Source organism: Pituophis catenifer, unplaced genomic scaffold (assembly GCF_029215685.1).
Source record: "Pituophis catenifer annectens isolate HBS135680 unplaced genomic scaffold, rPitCat1.0.hap2 SCAF_1, whole genome shotgun sequence".
In the NCBI taxonomy this organism is placed as follows: domain Eukaryota; kingdom Metazoa; phylum Chordata; class Lepidosauria; order Squamata; family Colubridae; genus Pituophis; species Pituophis catenifer.
In genome coordinates this window covers 273761549-273781724 of record NW_027256881.1, presented here as the reverse complement: position 1 = coordinate 273781724, position 20176 = coordinate 273761549, and the positions used below count along the sequence as shown (strand labels likewise).

Sequence of the window (20176 nt, the reverse complement as noted above, 5' to 3'; positions counted from 1 at the left end):
CAGTGTTATGAGGGGTTGCCACAAAGAAGAGGGAGTCAAACTATTCTCCAAAGCAGGTAACCAGCGATAAGTTGGGAGCTTGACCTTGTGCCATCCTCACCAGGATATTAAATACGTATCAGAACGTCTGGAGCAATAATGTGTGCTGCAACTCTCTTATTGCTGTAACTGGTACACACACTCTGGCACTGGGTAAACTGCCCTCTGCAGAGTAGAGCGACGGACCAGACAGCGTTGCAACACAGATACTCTCAGACTCTGAACGTTGTTAGAAAAATAAATAGTCTTTACTTGTTGTAAAACAAACAAACTTGGCTTCTCATAAACAAAGATAACACTTTCAATATAAAACAAAGTTTGCTTACAGTTCTACTTCCGTAACACCGACACAGTATCTTTAGCAGTAATATCACGAGCAGGAGTGAGAAGGAGTGAATGAACTTCCTGCCTTCTTTTTATTTCTGTTTTAACCACTTAATCAATTAGTCAACTTGTAGCAGTTAAAGTAACAGTACATATTATCTACCCAACCATAGGATAAGGATCCAACAGGGTTTTCTCTCTCTTTTCTTTTTTTTAATATAAATGTTATTAAACGTTTTAATAAAACTAACACAAGCTAATACAGGAGTAAAGAAAATAAAAAAGATATGCAGCAAAATATAAGTATAATTACAAAATTATATCTATAATTACAACAAAAACTCACTTTTTTCTATTATCCAATTTTTTTTCTAACCCACAATTCATAATGCATTTTTTGTTTCATGCAATAGGGGGTTTACAGTCAGCATAAAAGTAGATAATTGTTCTTCCTCTAATCAAAGCAGTCGATTTAGCCATCTTTGCAATCTCTATTGTCTTCACCAACTATTTCTCAAACTTTTCACTTTTGAGTGTATAGTAATCTCACTGCAGTTGTCATATAAAAGAACAAAATTCCATGTTTTAGTAGCTTTTCAGCTTCCCTCTCTCTTTTCCTACTATCTGCGCCAATTGTTCACGTGCATGGATGAAAACAGTGGTCCAAGTGAACTTCTCTTTGTGAGCATTGACATCTGTCTGACACAGATTTAATTATATCTGATTTCTATTTTCAGAGAAAATCCTTTTCTTTGGACACTAAATATTTCAGTTACAGAAGGATTTTTTTAAAACTGAAATTTGTTTTTCTCTTCCAGGCTCTCACCTTTCCAGATCAAATCTATGATGCTGTCTTCAAGGAAGAGGTAGTCAACAGTAAAATGCCTATCCGTCTCTATGGAGGAGCTTTACTTAGTAAGTAATACGTAAGCATCTAAATGTTGATGTGGTCTAGTTGATTGGGAATAGCTGAGTAAATACTATACAGGTAGTCCTTGACTTGCAACTGGTTGCTTAGCAACCTTTGGAAGTTTCAAAGCAGAGTCTCACGGTCACACGATGCATTTTGCAATAATGGTTTGGCTGAAAACTAACATTTACTTCCATTTTTTGGCAAAACCATGCCCAGGCAAACCATTAGTTCTCTTAATGGTTGTGGTATTCACTTAACAATCGCTGACAAAGAGGTTGTAATGTTGAGTCAGTCACATGATGACAACAAGCAGGGTCCATTATGGTCATAAGTCGAGTACTTCCTAGAAGAGTGAGGGTTTATTTCCTGGGATGGAAGGAGAATGAAGCGTGCACTGTCTTTGCATAGAGATTGTCTGAATTGAAACTAAGCCCCAGGTGATTTGAGATTATAATTTTTGTAATCACTTGCCATTGGACAAGAGGTAAATTAATGGAATGTTTACTGTTGATCTTCATAAAGTTTCTTCCATGGAATTTTGCCCAGAGGAAGGAACGCATACTATGCAATCAAGTTAGGCTTTGAAGTCATTAAACAGGCTCAAGAAAAATGGTATTGTAAATAAGAATCAGGACCTGTAATGTTTTTAATTGTCTTGAGTTCCTAGGGGCAGAATAAATCTCCATCATCACCGTCATTGGAAATAATGATACTGAAATTGCACAGTTATAATTTCCTCACTGAGATACAACGTTTGTTAGTTCAGATGGAAATGTGCTGTTCTGAGACTGTAATACGTCAAATAAACTTCATTATTCAAGACGCTCCAAGAGTTTTTAAATTATTTAATTTTAATTTACCTTTAATGTCAAGGTAAAAATATATCTGGGAAACTAGGTATGATAACCTAGCTCACTGGACAAGTGAAATCAGCCATATTTTTTCTTTCTTTCTACACAAACTTTGGAAGCAATATCGTAATGCCATTTCTCAGACACACAGAAAATAATGCTGTTTGAATGATGGGGAGGAAAAAAACATTTTTGATTCCCAGGCAGAGTTTATTATTTACTTACATGCCACATTTGAATCAATTAATTTCAGTGGTATTACTTCTCTGTTGATGGATTCAAATTGCTAGCTGTGATGTGGGAATATGAATCCATCATTACAATTTTGTGTTTGTGTATCTGTGTGTATGCTCATCACTCTGAGACAAAGCCATGGAACTAAGACCTCATTCACAAGGAGCGTCATAAACTTGAACTGTTGAAATGCAAAATTGGGATTTGCTATGTTGAAGCATGAATCAGCTCCATCCCCCCCCGGGGGGAAACTGTAATTAATTAGAGGTGAATGAATCTTGTTTTCCATGGTGTATACTCTCAAAGAAAGAAAACCCGAAGTATATATTCTAAGACTTACGGTAGCCTGGCCAGGGAACTTATCTGTAGCAAACCGAGATAAGACTGGTCTTGTGATTTCTGAGCTACTGTGCATGTCTACATTCTTTCTTTTCTAACTTCATGATTTTCCTTTGTCCGGTAAGGATGTAGTTATCTAGTTTAGTTTTTATAATAAAATGTTTCTTAGAATATATACTTCGGGTTTTCTTTCTTTGAGAGTATACACCATGAAAAACAAGATTCAAAATCACAAGTTCAGTCTTATCTCAGTTTGCTACAGATAAGTTCCCTGGCCAGGCTACCGTAAGTCTTAGAATGGGAGCTCAGCTGGCAAACATTTAACGCAGTGACATGCTAGGCATATAGGATGTTAGAATAATTAAATGTCAGATTACAGTAGCACGGAGATAAGTCATCATGATTTTACCACTTCCTAATCAGTCCCAAAGTTATTCTGATGTTTTACACCAGAGCTATCAATGGTAATGAAACCGATCCTGGACTGTATAATTCTGGAGCCCAAGATTACATTTATGATAGCACTAAGTGGTCATTTCAAAACTGTAATTTTATAAAATGGTGTAAAAGTGGTTCATTTTGAAATTCTGTGGGGGAAGACTATATTCTTGGCAAGGCCATGAACACTGATTAAAGTCCAGTCATTTCCTTCCTTCTCCATTAAAAAAACCATCCATCCAGGCATATACACATAGGCCGGTGCAAATGTACACATAGACATACACATTTGTAATGTGCTTCTTTAAAAAAACATCCCTTCCACCCACCTAAGAATCCCTCACATACTTGATTTCTCTCACCCATCCACTCTGCATTCAGTCAGTTAGTATTAGCAATAGCAATAGCACTTAGACTTATACTGCTTCATAGTGCTTTACAGACCTATCTAAGCGGTTTACAGAATCAGCATATTTCCCCCAACTGGGTCATCATGTTACCGACCTCGGAAGGATGGAAGGCTGAGTCAACCTTGAGCCAGTCAGGATCGAACTCCAGGCTGTGAGCAGTGAATTAGCATGCGATACTGCATTCTCACTACTGCGCCACCACGGCTCCTATTAAAACTGCATGTGAAATAAAACAGATGATTTAAATAGAAATTTAAAATTTGTGGGGGGAAATCCCTCCAAATTATCAGGGTAAATTAAATGATTAAAAAGACCCTGTTAAGGGAGTCTCAAATCTTGGCCAGCCAATAGTGTCTTTGGGCAGGGGTGGGTTCTACTTACCTTTACTACCAATTCGCAGTGTATGCGCAGATCACCCATGATGGCGTCGTGGCAGGTGGGCGGAGCCTCCCGTCGGTTTTACTACCGGTTCTATAGAACCGGACAGAACCGGGAGCAACCCACCACAGTCTTTGGGATAGGCCCTGCATTTCTGCACAAGCTTTCTTACGAGCTTGTCATTCTGGCAATATAATTAGAGGAGATATACAGTGTGTGCAGAACTGTGAGCAACCCCAGAGAAAATGGAACATAAATTGAACAAATAAAGAGACCCAAACTCTACCCTACAGACATGTGCAATAAAGTAGAATAAAATTAAACTAATCTAGTTAGAGAGAAGGATAAGCTATAGCTTGTATGGCCTAGTTTTGTTTTGTTTTTTATGTGAAAGCATTTATCCAAGCTGAACCACAGCTGTTGGCTTGATGTCTAAAATGATCTGCTTCAGGGCTATGAGTCTTTTTTAGCATTTACAACCCAGTGCTATTTTGTGCTCACATTCCTATTGCCTTTCTGGGGGAAATTACTGTATAAATAAGGTTGGGACTGTATGGGCACAGCTATTAGAAGTCATACATTATGTTTGCATGGTTGCAGGAAGTCAAAATAGATTTGAGTCTGGTTGTCACCAGCAATTCTTTGTGTAGAGTGAGAACTTTTCATGCCTTATTCTTTTTTCGAAGTCTGCAGCAGCATCTGCTGGCCACCAATAAAAATACAGAGTAACTTGGCTATGCTGGGGCACCCTCATTTTTAGCAAATTTTGTGCATTCTCTTTTTCCCCGCTTCAAAAGGGACACTTCAAAAGGGACAGACCTCACTCTGTCAAGGACCTTAGAGTACTCATTTCTAAAGATCTAAGTTGCAGAGCCCACTGTAACAACATTGCCAAAAAATCATTAAGACTTGTTAACTTAATCTTGCGTAGCTTCTTCTCTGGTAATGTTGTACTACTAATTAGAGCATACAAAACATTTGCTAGACCAATTCTTGAATACAGCTCATCTGTATGGAACCCGCACTGCATATCGGACATAAATACAATCGAGAGACTCCAGAGATATTTTACGAGAAGAGTCCTCCATTCCTCTAACCACAATAAAATACCTTATGCCACCAGACTCCAAATTTTGGGCTTAGACAACTTAGAATTATGCCGACTTCAGTCAGTCAGTTCAGTCAGTTCAGACCTAAGCATAGTACATAAAATTATCTGCCACAATGTCCTTCCTGTCAATGACTACTTCAGCTTCAACCACAACAATACACAAGTAAATAATAGATACAAACTCAAGGTAAACCACTCCAAACTCGATTGCAGAAAATACGACTTCAGCAACAGAGTGGTCAGTGCCTGGAATGCACTACCTGACTCTGTAGTTTCATCCCCAAACCCCCCAAATTTTAACCTTAGACTGTCTACTATTGACCTCACCCCATTCCTAAGAGTTCTGTAAGGGGCGTGCATAAGTGCATCAATGTGCCTACCGTCCCTGTCCTAATATTCCTTTTTACTTACTCTTTTCATGTATTCAAATTATGTTTATACTTTTACCTGTTATCTTATATATGCTTGACAAATAAACTTATGATTATGAGGTTTAGATTATGAGACAACATACCATATTGTCCCCAAACAGTTTAATGGGAAAAATATTAGCTTTGCTTTAGCTTCTTATTCTTGAAATATGTGAACAGGCTGTAGTTGCTGGAAGTAAATTAGTGATCTGTGAACTGTCATCTCTAGAGCTTCTGCAGGGATTTTATTGCTTATATTTATCTTTCCATTGATTGCTGAAGTACACAGCCAATCCAAAGACAAGGGATAAAGATTTTTGCTATGTCAGACACACAAATCTAGTGATGAATATGGTAGATTATGTTGATTGATTATGTATCCTTTGTACCATCAAGTCAGTGTTGATTCATAGCAACAATATATAGAAAGATTTTCTCCATGCCAGTCTCTCCTCAGCCTCATTCTTCAAATCCATTTGGACTTCTTTTTCCTCACATCTTTCTCAGCCTCAGAGCCTTCTCAAGAGACACTTCTGGAGATTGCAGAAGAAATAAGAAACAGTACAACTATTGTACTGTACAACTATTGTACAGTACAACAGTACAATAGAAATAAGAACCAGTAAAGGTATTGGCTCCTGATACCTCTTCTTCAGATTAAGAAGAGGACAAGAATCACCCACAAGTTTGTTCCAAACAGAAATTCCTCTGGGAAGAAATTGTGAAACAGCTGTCTCCAGCAGGTTTGAGAGTTCTTATAGCTGTTGAGGCCAGTGAATCATCTTACCTAAGCAGTGATTTGGCATCTTCAAATTGGATGCTAGCAGTGGTGGGATTCAGCCAGTTCGCACCACTTCAGGAGAACCGGTTGTTAACTTTCTGAGCAGTTTGGCAAACTGGTTGTTGAAAGAAATCATTAGGGCAGTTACCCTAATTAAATTACCCTAATTTAATAACTGGTTGTTAAATTACTAGAATCCCTCCACTGGACACTAGGTTTGCCTATCTCCTCTCTTAATTATTTTACAAGCTTCTTTATTCTTGAATTTCTATATATTAAGAATCTTCTGAAGGGAAAATTTGATGGGAGAATCCCGTCTCACCCTGGATGAAAGAAATTAAATGTAAGTGTAAGGATTAAAGGTTTTTTTAAAAAAAAAAACTTAATTTTTTGAAAAAATGGCAAAAGGGGGACTAGAAAGTTGACTTTAGTTAAGGGGCTAGATGGACTTGAAAGAATATTTCCTATGGAATATTTAATAAATAGTCATTAAATGGGGACTAGCACTAGCATTTAGACTTATATACCACTTCATGGTGCTTTACAGCCCTCTCTAAGCAGTTTACAGAGTCAGCATATTGCCCCCAACAGTCTGGGTCCTCATTTTACCCACCTCGGAAGGATGGAAGGCTGAATCAACCTTGAGCCTGATGAGATTTGATTTGCCAAACTGCTGGTAGCCGGTGATCAGCAGAAGTAGCCTGCAATACTGCACTCTAACCACTGTACCATCACAGCTCTTATATCTATTTCTTTCTGTACAAAAGAAATTAAATGTAAGTGTAAGGATTAAAGGGTTTCAAAAAACCTTAATTTTTTTGAAAAAATGGCAAAAGGGGTTGACTTTAGTTAAGGGACTAGATGGACTTGAAAGAATATTTCCTATGGGGTGTTTAACAAATAGTCATTAAGTGGGGGTCTAGCACTAGCATTTAGACTTATATACCATTTCATGGTGCTTTACAGCCCTCTCTAAGCAGTTTACAGAGTCAGCATATTGCCCCCAACAATCTGGGTCCTCATTTTGCCTACCTTGGAAGGATGGAAGGCTGAGTCAACCTTGAGTCAGTGAGATTCGAACTGATGAACTGCTGGCAGCCAGCAGTCAGCAGAAGTAGCCTGCAGTACTGCACTCTAACCACTGTACCACCACGACTACCTGTATAGAAGAAATTAAAACTATTTGGGAACAATTTATTTAGAAGATACAGAAGAACCAAAGATTTTATTGGATAAAACAGAGATTATGGCTGACTTGAATGTGGATTTGGAGTTTAAAGAAAATGCTGGATTGCAAAAGTGATATGGACAAAGATGCTGTGGATCTCAAAGTGCATTTTAAAAATACAAGAATATGAGTCATATGGAAAAAGATACCACAATGGATTTACAAATAAAACCAGTTGATGTCTTCATAATTAAAGGGATATACGAATAATAAATCAGATGAGCGATTTGGAACTTGATTTTGGAATCTATAGACACAAGGAAACTTTCTAAGAATAGATGAAAATACAATGATAAAAAATCAGTTTGTGGGGCATCATTTCCCAGGATTAAAGATCAAGAAACGTAAACAGAAGGAATTTAGAGTGGACTTATTTGACCAGGATTAATATAAGCGATAGCTATTAATAGAATTTCCTTTTATCCAGGACTGAACAACGAGGCTTTAAAGATCTGTTTGTAAAATGAGGAAAGGTTCATTTTGCTTTATTTCTTACAGAAAGTAATAAGTTGGAATAAAAAATGATTTATGGATTTAGTAGTTTAAGGTTAAAATATAATGTTACTATTTCTGGTATTTCTTAATGGATTTTTACTGATTAGAACCTAATGATGACTTTTTATAAATTAATTATTGATAAGGAATGGTATCTAAATATTAGAGATGTTAAGTTTTGAAATTATTTATACTTATCTGGAGGGAGTCATCCTTTATATATCTTTTTTTTATTTTCTCTTTCTTTCACCTTGTATTTTTTATTTTACTTTTTATATTTTTCTTACTTTATATTAGTCTTTTACCTTTATATTTAACATACTACAGTCTTACAATCTAAATGAAGAATGGCGATTAAGATGGGCAACTTTTTATAACCATAACCAAATAGATCACACAGATCCAACAAAACCATTTCTAGAAATGCAGTTGCCTCCCAAAATATGAAGCCACAGGACAGGCCATGCCAGAACTCAGGCAAAGCTTTTTCAGTGGGGAATGACTAAGAGCTTGCAGTACAACTGTGGTACACCCGAAAAAACTATAACACATATAGTTCAAGAATGTTCCCTCAGGAAATTTCAAGGCACCTGAGTTGATCTCATCACAGCCACACCAGAAGCAGTTAGATGGTTAGTTTCCTTAGATATTGAATTATAACCTTTAGCCCATTGCAATTCTATGGCTCCATATTATGGTGATTTTATTGTGCCTTGATCTTAATATATTATCTCCTCCAGTGTATTGCATTGTATCTGTGTGTGTATATATGTGGTGCAAAGAGCCATGGAAAGATGCTCGGCATTACAAGACAAGATAGAAAGATCCACACATGGATTAGAGAACAAATGAAAATATATCATCAAGAGAATAAAAGAATTGAAATGGAAATGGGGCTGATCACAGAGCAAGAAGAACTGATGGCAGGTGGACCAAGGCAGTCATAGAGTAGATCAAGATAAAAAGCATCCATAAAAGAGATCTAAAACAAGATAGATCGATGACATCAGCAATAATTGCGGGCCCAATTGGCAAAAGAAAGCTCAAGACTGTATTGATTGGAAACATGCGGAAGAGGCCTTCATCCTGCAGTGGATGGACAATAATAGATCAGTGATTGCATGACCTCTGTAGATGCCATATACTAAATAAATAAAACCAGGGGTGAAATCCAGCAGGTTCTGACAGGTTCTGGAGAACCGGTAGTGGAAATTTTGAGTAGTTCAGAGAACTGGCCCCCGAGTGGGGTGGGAATGGAGATTTTGCAATATCCTTCTCCCAGGAGTGGGGAGGGAATGGGAATTTTGCAGTATTCTTCCCCTAGGAATGGGGAGGGAATGGAGATTTTGCAGTATCCTTCCCCTGCCACGCCCACAAGCCACACCCACCAAGCCACACCATGCCCACCAAGTCACACCCACAGAATTGGCAGTAAAAAAAATTGGATTTCACCACTGAATAAAACCTTTGTATTTGTAAATCCTAATAAATGATGAGAGAGGGAGAGGGAGAGGGAGAGTGGGGGGGAGAGCTTTCTCTAGAGACCTATATCGTCACGTAATGTGTCCAAAGAGAAATGTGCTACTAGGAGATAAACATCTATCAATAATGCAGGGCAGGGTGAAAGGGAGGAGTTGAAATTTTGGTAGATTTTGGAGAAGGGAAAGATATTGTAAAGTTGTATGTATGAAAGTGGATAAAAATACTCTGAACTTTTTAGTTTTATTGATTCTGAAACTTGCTTCTTAGAAAAATATTTTCAGGACTGACTTTAAAAAAATAAAATCACAGCACAGATAACTATTAAAGCAAGGTTCATTCATGCACACAGATAAAGGAAATGGATAAAACAAAAATGGAAAAAATATACAAATAGGAAATACAGACAAAGAACAAAATGTACAAAATGAAATATGGGCAGATAGCCAACAGTTCTAAACTAGCGTTGGAAGAAACATCCTTCTGGGTTCTGCTCCAAGTGGTGAAGCAGACACTGGAAACATGGAGACTGCTTGGAAAGATGGTTTAATGGTGGACAGGATCACAAGGCTTGAGTTCCTGAACAGAAAAAGGGCATATACAGTGAGTTTTTCGAGTTTTATGCTCTCTCTGGCTTTGAATTTCCTGGGGCCCAGAAAGAGTACCCTGATTGGTTGTCAGACTCCCAGGGGGTGGGGGTCTTAGCTAGCCTTGCTGGCTGATGGTCACATGTGCTTCCCAGGTCACATGTGGTGAGTTTCTGCTGCTATTGTGTAGAGGGGGTAATCCTATCTTTGTTGGATCTTTGGCAATTCCTACTATGGCTCTGCCTGAAGGAGGCAGATCTTTGTTATGTAGAATAGACTGGCCCAGGCCTTAATGGCCCATTGACAAAGGGTGGGGGGCAGGAAGGTGGGAGCTGCTTTGTCTGTAAAATATGCTTCTCCATTTCTCATCCAGGGAAATATAATATTCTGCCTTTTTCATATTTCCTAAAATATTTCACTCTTCCAGGAAAGGGGTGGGTGCTAACTTCCTATACTAGCATATAATTAAAATATTCTGATACATCATAAATGCTTATGTTTAAATGCTTATATTATGTATAAATGCTTATATTATGTTACAAGTCCATTTTCAAATAAAGCATGCCCCTGTTCAACCATGGACAAAAATTACTTGGTTAGCACATTAAAAGTGGGGGAGAGTAGAAACTGAAGAGATAAACAATTTGTTAAGGCAGTACTGTAGATTTTGTGTCAAGTTAACATTGAACATTTGGGTTTTGGCTGTGGCAAGATCCAAAATTTGCAAACTGAAAGGGCGGAGACCTTAAATCACGGTACCTGTGAATCTGCAATAGCTGATCGTGTGGAACTTGTCCTTTCATAAAGCTTTGGTTTATGAGCAACATGAATGGCAGCATTTGCCTGCGCATATCCTGCAGCTCTCCTTATCCTGTCCTAAATCAGCTAATCTGATCTTCTCTTTTTTCCCCTTTCAATCTGTGATAGGCATCTCGCTCATCATGTGGAATGCCCTCTACACATCTGAGAAGGTCATAATCCGTTGGACCCTACTGACTGAAGCTTGCTACTTTGGAGTACAGTTCCTGGGTAAGCATTGCCAAAAAGGCATTAAGAGTTGTTAACTTAATTTTGCAAAGCTTCTTCTCCGGTAACACTGTACTGTTAACTAGGACATACAAAACCTTTACCAGACCAATCCTCGAATATAGCTCATCTGCCTGGAATCCACACTGTATATCGGACATTAAGACAATTGAATGGGTCCAAAGGTATTTTATGAGAAGTGTACTCCTCTCCTCTGCTCACAATAGAATACCTTATGCCACCAGGCTTGAAAGTTTGGGCTTGGACAACCTTGAACTATGCAGAACTACGGTCTGACCTAAGCATAGTACAAAAAATTGTCTGCTACAACATCCTACCTGTCAGCAACTACTTCAGTTTCAATCACAATAATACACGGGCAAACAATAGATACAAACTCAAGGTAAACCACTCCAAACTCGACTGCAGAAGATACGACTTCAGCAATAGAGTGGTCAATGCCTAGAATGCTCTACCTGACTCCGTTGTAACCCCTATAGTTTTAACCTTAAACTGTCTACTGTGGACCTCACGCCATTCCTAAGAGGTCTGTAAGGGGACGTGCATAAGCGCACCACTGTGTCTACCGTCCCTGTCCTACTGTTCCCATTTATTTGTACTCATTTCATGTGCTCATGTCCATGTTTATACTTATACCTGTTATCTCATACATGTTTGATAAAATAAATAAAATAAAAAAATAAAATAAATAAGTAGGGGTCTTTTGGGAAACAGGAATGAAATCTCTATTCTCTTCCCTCCCTCTCTCTTCCCTCTCTTTCTGTGTAAAGAAGCAGTCCCATTATGATCTACATATTTCCTAACTATTTTGAGAGACCAGAGCAAGGAATTTGAACCAACAGTGATATTAGAACTCATATTTGCTCACAAAGAAGTGCTGAAAAGAAAACGATACAACCTAGTTGTTTCTTCCCAATTCACCAAAGCTTCTAAGCTCTGAAAACAAAGCAGTTCACAAGCTTGATTAATTTCATTTAAAAAACTAAGCCTTCCCTCTATTTTTCAAACATTTTTTTTCTTTCAGGGCAGGCAGGGAGTTGCAGTAGAAAAGACCTCCAAGATCCCTTCCAACTCTGTCATTCTGTATTCTTTCATCAACTGATAAATGTGGCTTTTCTCCTTTTGTAACCAGTTGTCCCAGGATAAAAAATTTTAATGGCAGAAATCCTGTCTACCTTGCACTTTCTGAGAGATTTGGAAATTGCTTTCTTATCATAAGTCAGTGGGAAAACTAATCTTTCATGTTTAAAAAAAAAAAAGCTGTTAAAACAGGGAAATTTAAAAAGCTGGAATCCCAAGCAAAATATGTGATCTGCTTTGGTTTGAATGTTCAGATCTAAGGGGAAATGTATACAGTACAAGTCAGCTTCATTTGCTGTTCTGGTTATTACTACTAAACTGTCAATGAATTCTAAATCTATGAATCCAGGGTTTTCCATCATTCTTCTTGGCCTTAAAATGTTCTGGCTCCCACTTTATAGCCTAATCTGAAGCAAAGTTTACGTAACAGAGTTAAAAGTGATCTGAGTTATAGGGATCCTTCTTTCAAGAAATAAATATGCGCAAAAACACATTTGTAGACCAGCCTTCTTCATGTTTTAGCTACAACTTCCTTTTCATCATTGTAAAATAGGTCTACCTAACCTTGGATGACTTTTGTTCAAAACCAAAAGTAACATGGCCATCCTGCTAAATAAGAATGCAGTAAATTAGTTTTTTTAAAAAAATCTCAAGATGAGTTCTAGAAAACCGCTAATGTGTTGGTAGTTTGCTTGGTGTAAGTGTGGGTATTTTAGCCTTCAGCTGTCTCCTTTCTCTTTCAGTGACTTCAATCACCTTGGTTGAGAGCGGCCAAGTGTCTATGGGAGCCACATTTCTTCTCATCAGCCGAGCCCTCTTTGTACTTATCAGCATTTATTACTACTATCAAGTTGGACGCAGACCCAAGAAAGTCTAATGGCCAGAACTTTAAGGGGGTGGAAGACCTTGGTTGATTTGGAAGGGCTGGAGGGCTTTTCTATTTTTTTCTTTTTCTTTTCCACATTCCTTTTTGTTCACATTAGTGCATTGTCTTTAAAAGCAGTCATTATAGCATGCATCAATGTCTCAGTCCAGTGCTGGTCTCCCTGCCACAGCAGACAAGAAAAAAAGAAAGATCAAAGCTGAGCTCCTTCCTACCTAATGTCTCTTTGGAAAGGACAGATAATGAGGCTTGCTCAAAATGTGGGGGAGAGTGATTCCCAATTGTTAGTCAAATTACTCTGTAAAACTAGATGATGGGCCCAGGATATCCCATTTTACTATCCTCCAGACCGACTGGACTGAACATCTGTCACAGGATGGGGATGATAGGAGTTGAAGTTGAACGATCATAGACTTGGAAAGGGATTTGGAGCAGCTTTCCAAGGTTTACATAGATAGACCCAGCAATTACATTGAAATTGCAGTGGACATCTTAAGTATATTCTTCCTTTTCATTTGTCACTTGTGATTGGGTTTCTTGTCAAGTCTGTCTACTAAAATCTTACAGCCAAGGCTGAAACAATGTCTTGCTTTATGGGGGAATCCCAAAGGCACATTATACAGAATTCTTAGAAAGTTGAATATTGATCTTTTAATGTGCCTCTTAGAAAATGATATCATGACCATACATCTGAAACCTGGACATAAACTATATTAATTTAAAAAGAGATTCAAACTCTTTTGAAGAAAGCCTCAATCTGCTACTGCTTCTAAATATGCCTTTTTGTTTTTGGTCATCATTTCTCCCTTTCTTCTCTGCTGTTGGCCACTTAGTACTGTTCTAGTTAGCGGTGTTTGGTTTTTAAAGTACTAGTTGTTAACTAAAATACTCTCAGATAATTCTAGGAAGAGGAACATTAGAAGAGGAAACTGAAATAATGATTTAACAGGCTTTTTTCAAGACGAAAAATGAAAACACAGGGAAATATTTACCAGTTTTTACAAATTATTGTCAAGTGTTAGTGCAAATTAAAAAAGCACAAGAGCTTGGTTATAAACAAGTACCTAAAATGGCATAGTAAATACTGAACATGTCTAGGTTAGTTTGTATTGTATATGCTGGAATGATTTGTGAATGTAGAAATGTCTGATTTTGGTGGTCTTTTCATCCTTCTTGAAATGGAAAGATCAGTCAAATTGGTATTTATGTGCACGTGTAGGTCTAGGAGCACCGAGGGGGAAATTACAAATGATTTGGTCATTTCTCATGTTTGGCAGTTAGCTCCAAAACTGGATTGCACCCTATTACATGAACTAAATCAGTGTACTGTGAACTGTGACTCTGCAAGATGCCCCAAAGAGGTTTAGATATGGATTGTCCTCTCTTGTAGTTGCAAGAGGCTGCTAACCTAGAACAAAGTAATTTATTTGAGCCCAGTTAAGATTCTCTATATTGTCTATGTAATGTTTGCCAATTACAAATGGCAGTCTTAGGATGTCCTTTTATCCATTTTGTTATTTAACCAAAAGGGATAAATATAAGCTGATTTCTTCAGACTCAAAAGCAAAGTTCTTAATGATATGAAAAAAGGCAACCATAGACTAAAGTAAGAGAAATATTGCTTCAGGTATACTCATGGGTCTACCCAAACTGCAATTCATTGTGTTCAGTTGGGCAAATAAAGCAAATTTGCTTTTTTTTTCTTTCCTGCCCTGTTGCTCCCATCAAAATATTGGGAAAATCTGCAGATAGTTTTTAAAAAAATCAGGAACTGGTTGCTCTTTCCATACAAACCACAATGTTATCTATTACTTCAGGATAAAATCTAGCAGTTTACCTTTTACTTTTCAATCTGTTCAATGGTGAGTCTCATGCTTTCCCCCACTTTTCCTTAATTTTCCTTATAGTGGTTTTTGTGTTTTGCCTTATATTGAATTTACATCAAGCAACTGTCTTCTTGAAACGGATTGCAAAAATTTTACTAGCATATATCTGTTAAAATGGACCAAACTTTTTGGACTGAGCACAATGACTCTAGAAAAAGGGCATATGATTTATATTGTGGAAAGACCTGACTGTATCCATAAAACTGGATAACATTGAAGACTGAAGTAGCATCTTTTCATTTTCAACAAGTAATGGTATTTAGAAAATCTAAAGACTTATTTGTGGATGGCCAATTTTATGTGCTGATTTTGCCTACTGTGGTCTTTTTTTTTCCTGCTCAACTATTTCCAACACTGCCGCCTTGATCAACTTCTGGCATTAACTACATATGCGCATGAGCATGGACTACCATGTATGCTGCAGCTGAAGACCATACAAAAAAACATGAATCAAATAGAAATTCTTGAAATGTTTGACTTTATGATAAATGTGGTGATTCAAGTGGTGAAGTTAGAATTAAGAGAGAATGCCTGGAGAGATTAAATTCCTCTATAGGAATGAATTTGTTAATGCTACTTTCAGTTATTTAAGTTCTTGCTCTGTAGAAAAGATGATTTGTACACTTAATGAAATAAGTATGATTCCAAGCAGTTACCATCTGGTATTGAGCATTTTGTTCCCAGGTAGAAAACTGAATTAGAGGAAGGAACACTTTTCAACTGTGCTTTAATCCGGGCTCCAAATCTTTAAACTGAATTTTGGTTCAAGGAAAGGAATTATATGATCTTATGAATCAAGATGTTGCCCTGTTATATTTCTATAGCAAATATGACTCATTAGCGTATTAAAATTCATAATTATCTCTTTACCAAGGCTCACTTTGAGGCATTTCAAAATAGTAAAAAAATACATAAAAAAAATAACCCTGCCATATAAGTATCCATGTTTTATTATCATACCGGTAGATTTTCACCAATATTTGTGAAACCAAGAGAGATGCATATAAATTGGGCACAATTGATTGAACAACTGTAGCATATTTGTAGAACAATATCCTTTTCATGTATATTACTATTATTTATTATATTTATATGCCACTCATCTCACTGTCAGGCGATTCTGGGTGGCTTACAACATCACATATAGTTTCTCAGGGCTGGAATAGTTAAGTCAGTGCCATCCTAGATCAGTGGTCCCCAACTTTTATGGCTTGGCAGCCTGGCTGGGGGCCAAAAGGGGAACCAGGCCATGCAATCAGGGGACCAACATGCATGTGTGCTGGGACACTGCTCACATGAGTGTAGCAGCAGTTTGCGCACAAGTGCTCATCAGCCCTCCTCTCGCATGTCCCGGTTTCAAATAGGCCACGGCCCGGTATGGATCATGGCCCATGGTTGGGACCCCTGTCCTAGATAGTAAAGTCCATATATAGTAAGGGTAGGTTTTCATCCTGGATCACAGTAACAGGGGCTTCAACATAGGCTGAGTTTTTTTCTTAAAGATCAAACACTTGCCTGCTGTTCTGAAATCAAATATGCTCAGGGATTCCATGAAAATGTTATTAAAAGCTATAAACTGTTCCACTGAAAAATGCGGACCACCAGCACTTCACATACGGCAGGAAAGCAGCAGTTCAACATAGATTACTGAATAAAAGTACTCATCGGCTTCCCAAGTGTGTGAAAATCAAATACACTTATTAAACGGAAGCTAATAAATAATCTCAAACACCCAGACTTTATTAGCCTTTCAATTATTTTGCATAAGTAATCATTAGGCAATAGACCAGCAACCTCGTTTTATATTTACAAAATTCCATATGCCTGCTAACTCCAACAAAATCTGGTATTGGTAAAATACATTATGAACAATTGAAAAATATTTTACAGGCAGCTTGTCATAAAGCCGCAGTCCTTCTAATACCATCTACAGTCTTTAAAGACTGCCTGGGGTACTTTAACATTTTTAAAAAAGTGGAACATGCCACCAAGAGTAATATTTTGTAAAGAAGTGGTGAAAACTTCGTTAGGGGTTAAAAGTTATTTGAAGATCACGTTCAGTTATAAGTTTATCTGTTGCTGAATTAATTTGCCTTTGGTCTTCAATATGATAAAATCTAATTGACAATAGTAATTTTTAGCCATAATGCTGAACAGCCAGAAATGGTTGTGAAGGAGGAACAACCTTCTAGCAGGATTTTGGAGACGTTTTGTCCCCTCTGCCCAAAAGGAATGGATCTTACAGTTTTTCAGATAGAGAAGCAGAACTGAAGCAAAACAGCAAGTAGAAAGGATGTTGTTGCTGCAACACTAAGACACTGATAGGATTAGGTGTATACTCAGGATTTGTGGCTAAAGGATGGATAGCTGCCAAGCTTCCTTCCATCATTCCTTTTCCCCACCTTTCATCTTGTGATGTGTTTCAGCAGTTTTGGTTGGTTGTTCATTTACAATACTTGTAGGACAACCATTCCTAGAGGTTGTCCCAAAGGTGCTTTTTCAACCATTCCCAGAAGTTATAGGCAGCTAAACATGAACAATGCAAAAAGAACAAGCAAAATCAAAATCCTTAAAAAATATGCGCCACCTGCACAACATAAAACTGCCCCCTCTTGTGCCAATTGGAAGAGGAAGATTTTTTGCAAGTTTCCTAAGGAACTTTGAAGTGCAACCAGAAGAACATTCTAAAGAATAGGGACAGCGATAGAAATTTATTTATTTTTATTTATTTATTTTAGAAAATTTATATTGCTGTTTATTCACAGATGGTGACTTAAGGCAGTTTATATGAATATAAAAATACCATATATAAAAAATAAAATGAACAGAAGAAAATAATAAAATAATTAATAAAATAGCCCCCACCCCCCGCACCTCCTCTCCCCAGTGACAACACATCACACAAGCCATTTAATGGTCTCCATCCCTCTCTGGGTTCTCTCAATTTGCTCCCTCAAGTCCCATCAGATGGCAAATCCCTTAGCTTGAACACCTTCACCCTACAAGTTTTTGCCATTACTGTTTGCTGTTACAATTTTTGTGCTGTTTCTAAAATATTTGAAAAGGGGAATCCACAATGCAATGCCATATGCCCCAGCACTTCTGGACTTATGGAACATCAGGAAGAGGACTAAAAGGTCCTTCATCTTTTTGGAATCATGGATGTATCAAGGTTGTAGAAGAACTAGAGGTGATTACTTGGAAGGATGATATTGGGCATCCTTCACACAAAACAACACAGACTAGGTAACTGGGTTTTTTTTTTTTTAAATTTGATTTATATGCCGCCCTTCTCCGGAGACTCAGGGCGGCTTACAATGTGTTAAGCAATAGCCTTCATACTTTTGTATATTTTATACAAAGTCAGCTTATTGCCCCCACAAACTGGGTCCTCAATTTACCTACCTTAGAAAGGACGGAAGGCTGAGTCAACCTTGAGCCTGGTGAGATTTGAATTTACAGTAATTGCAGACAGCTGGTGTTAATCACAATGCTATCAGTCTGCTGAGTCACCAGGCCCTGGTGGGAGGAGGATTGTTGTCTCATATTGATTTGAACAATATGAGCCAAGTAGGTTGGCTTCATACAACATGCTAAACTCTAGGGGGAAAATATCAAACTTAGCATATAATCTGACTGTATCTCTTGGGTCTTCATCTGATATAGCAGTGTTTCTCAATCTTAGCAACTATAAAATGTGTGATTTCAACTCCCAGAATTTCCCAGCCAACCTGCTGGAGAGTTGTAGCCCATACATATTATCAGTCAGTGACCCCCCCCAAAAAAATCTTTTGGGCACCAGGGGCCGGTTCCATAGAGAAAGGTTTTTCCATGGACCAGAGGGGGCATGGTTTTGCATGCTGCCTGCATCTCGCAGATGGGGCTTCGCTTGTTTGCACAGTCTGGTTGCTGGCATGCCATGGACCAGTGCCAGTCAATGGACCAGGGGTTGGGGATCCCTGTTATAAGTTACCAAGGTTGAGAAACAGTGCTATAATTAAATGTAGTCTCCAAATCCATGTTGGCTGGAAAATTCTGGGAGTTGAAGTCCACACTTCTTAAAGTTTCCAAGCTTGAGGAACATGTCCAATTTGAGTAACAAAGCAACTCCATCTAAGTACAATTTACCAATTACCTATCAACTAAAATATAAAGATTATCTTAACAATCTAAATAAGAAAGAAGGGTCCTTTCCAATTACAAAATCTTAATTTTATTGAACTTTGGTAAATATGGAGAAGAGGGAAAAAAAAGATATACTTTGTATAAAGTATTACCTTTGTAGAAAATATTATGTTTTCTATCTGCTTAGTATTTCAGTTTATGTCCAATGCTTTACATTGCAACAATTCATTGAAATTGGTGATACTTAGACCAGATTTTAAATATGGTTTAAATTTTAACTATTAAAACAATTTAACTGGCTACTATCAATATTTCCAGGCTAAGCACCACCTAAGGTTTGCTGTGATTCATGTTGATTGCAAAATGTTTGAAGAGGCAGTCGCAGCAATGAATGTTTTATCACAAAGAAATTTTGTGCCTGTTTTTTGTCTATTCAAATCAACAGATTTGAATAGGAATAAATCAATAAATAAAGAAAATAAATAAATAAATAAATAATCAATCTTTCAATCAGTAATAAATCAATCAGCCATTTCCCAGGTTAAGAATTAGTTCTGTTCTTAACTCTCTCTTTAACTCAAATTTGCATATAAATTGGAACTCATACTTTCAAACAGACTGCCTATACAAAACTATACAAAAATATGAAGGCTATTGCTTAACGCATTGTAAGCTGCCCTGAGTCTCAGGAGAAGGGCAGCATATAAATCAAATTAAAATAAATAAAAATAAATATTGCTAAAAGAATAGCAAAGATGATTAGGACACTGAAGGTTAAAACATATGAAGAACATTACAGGAATTGGTTATGTCAAGTTTAATAAAAAGAAAGACTGGGGTGACATAACAGCAGTGTTCCAATATTTAAGGGGCTGCCACAAAGGGGGGGGGGTCAACCTATTTTCCAAAGCACCTGAAGGCAGGACAAAAACAATGGATGGGAATTGATCAAAGAGAGAACCAATCTAGATCTAAGGAGAAATTTCCTGACAGTAAGAGCAATTAATCAGTGGAATGACTTGCCTCCAGAAGCTGTGTGTGCTCCAACACTGGATTCTTTTAGGAAGAGATTGGACAACCATTTGTCTGAAATGATAGTATGGGTTTCCTGCTTCAGCAGGGGGTTGGACTAGAAGAC

At 37.6% G+C, this 20176-nt stretch overlaps 1 protein-coding gene across 1 annotated transcript in view; it reads left to right on the top strand.

Annotated features, from left to right (window-relative positions):
* The window catches only part of TP53I11 (tumor protein p53 inducible protein 11), an 86761-nt gene extending 71197 nt beyond the window's left edge, over nt 1-15564 (top strand). Inside the window, exons 5-7 of the mRNA XM_070936133.1 lie at nt 1182-1278; nt 10945-11046; nt 12888-15564. Of these exons, the coding sequence (XP_070792234.1) occupies nt 1182-1278; nt 10945-11046; nt 12888-13021 (333 nt within the window). The 3' untranslated portion in view covers nt 13022-15564. The remainder of the gene's footprint in view (nt 1-1181; nt 1279-10944; nt 11047-12887) is intronic.
* The last annotated feature ends 4612 nt before the right edge of the window (nt 15565-20176 follow it).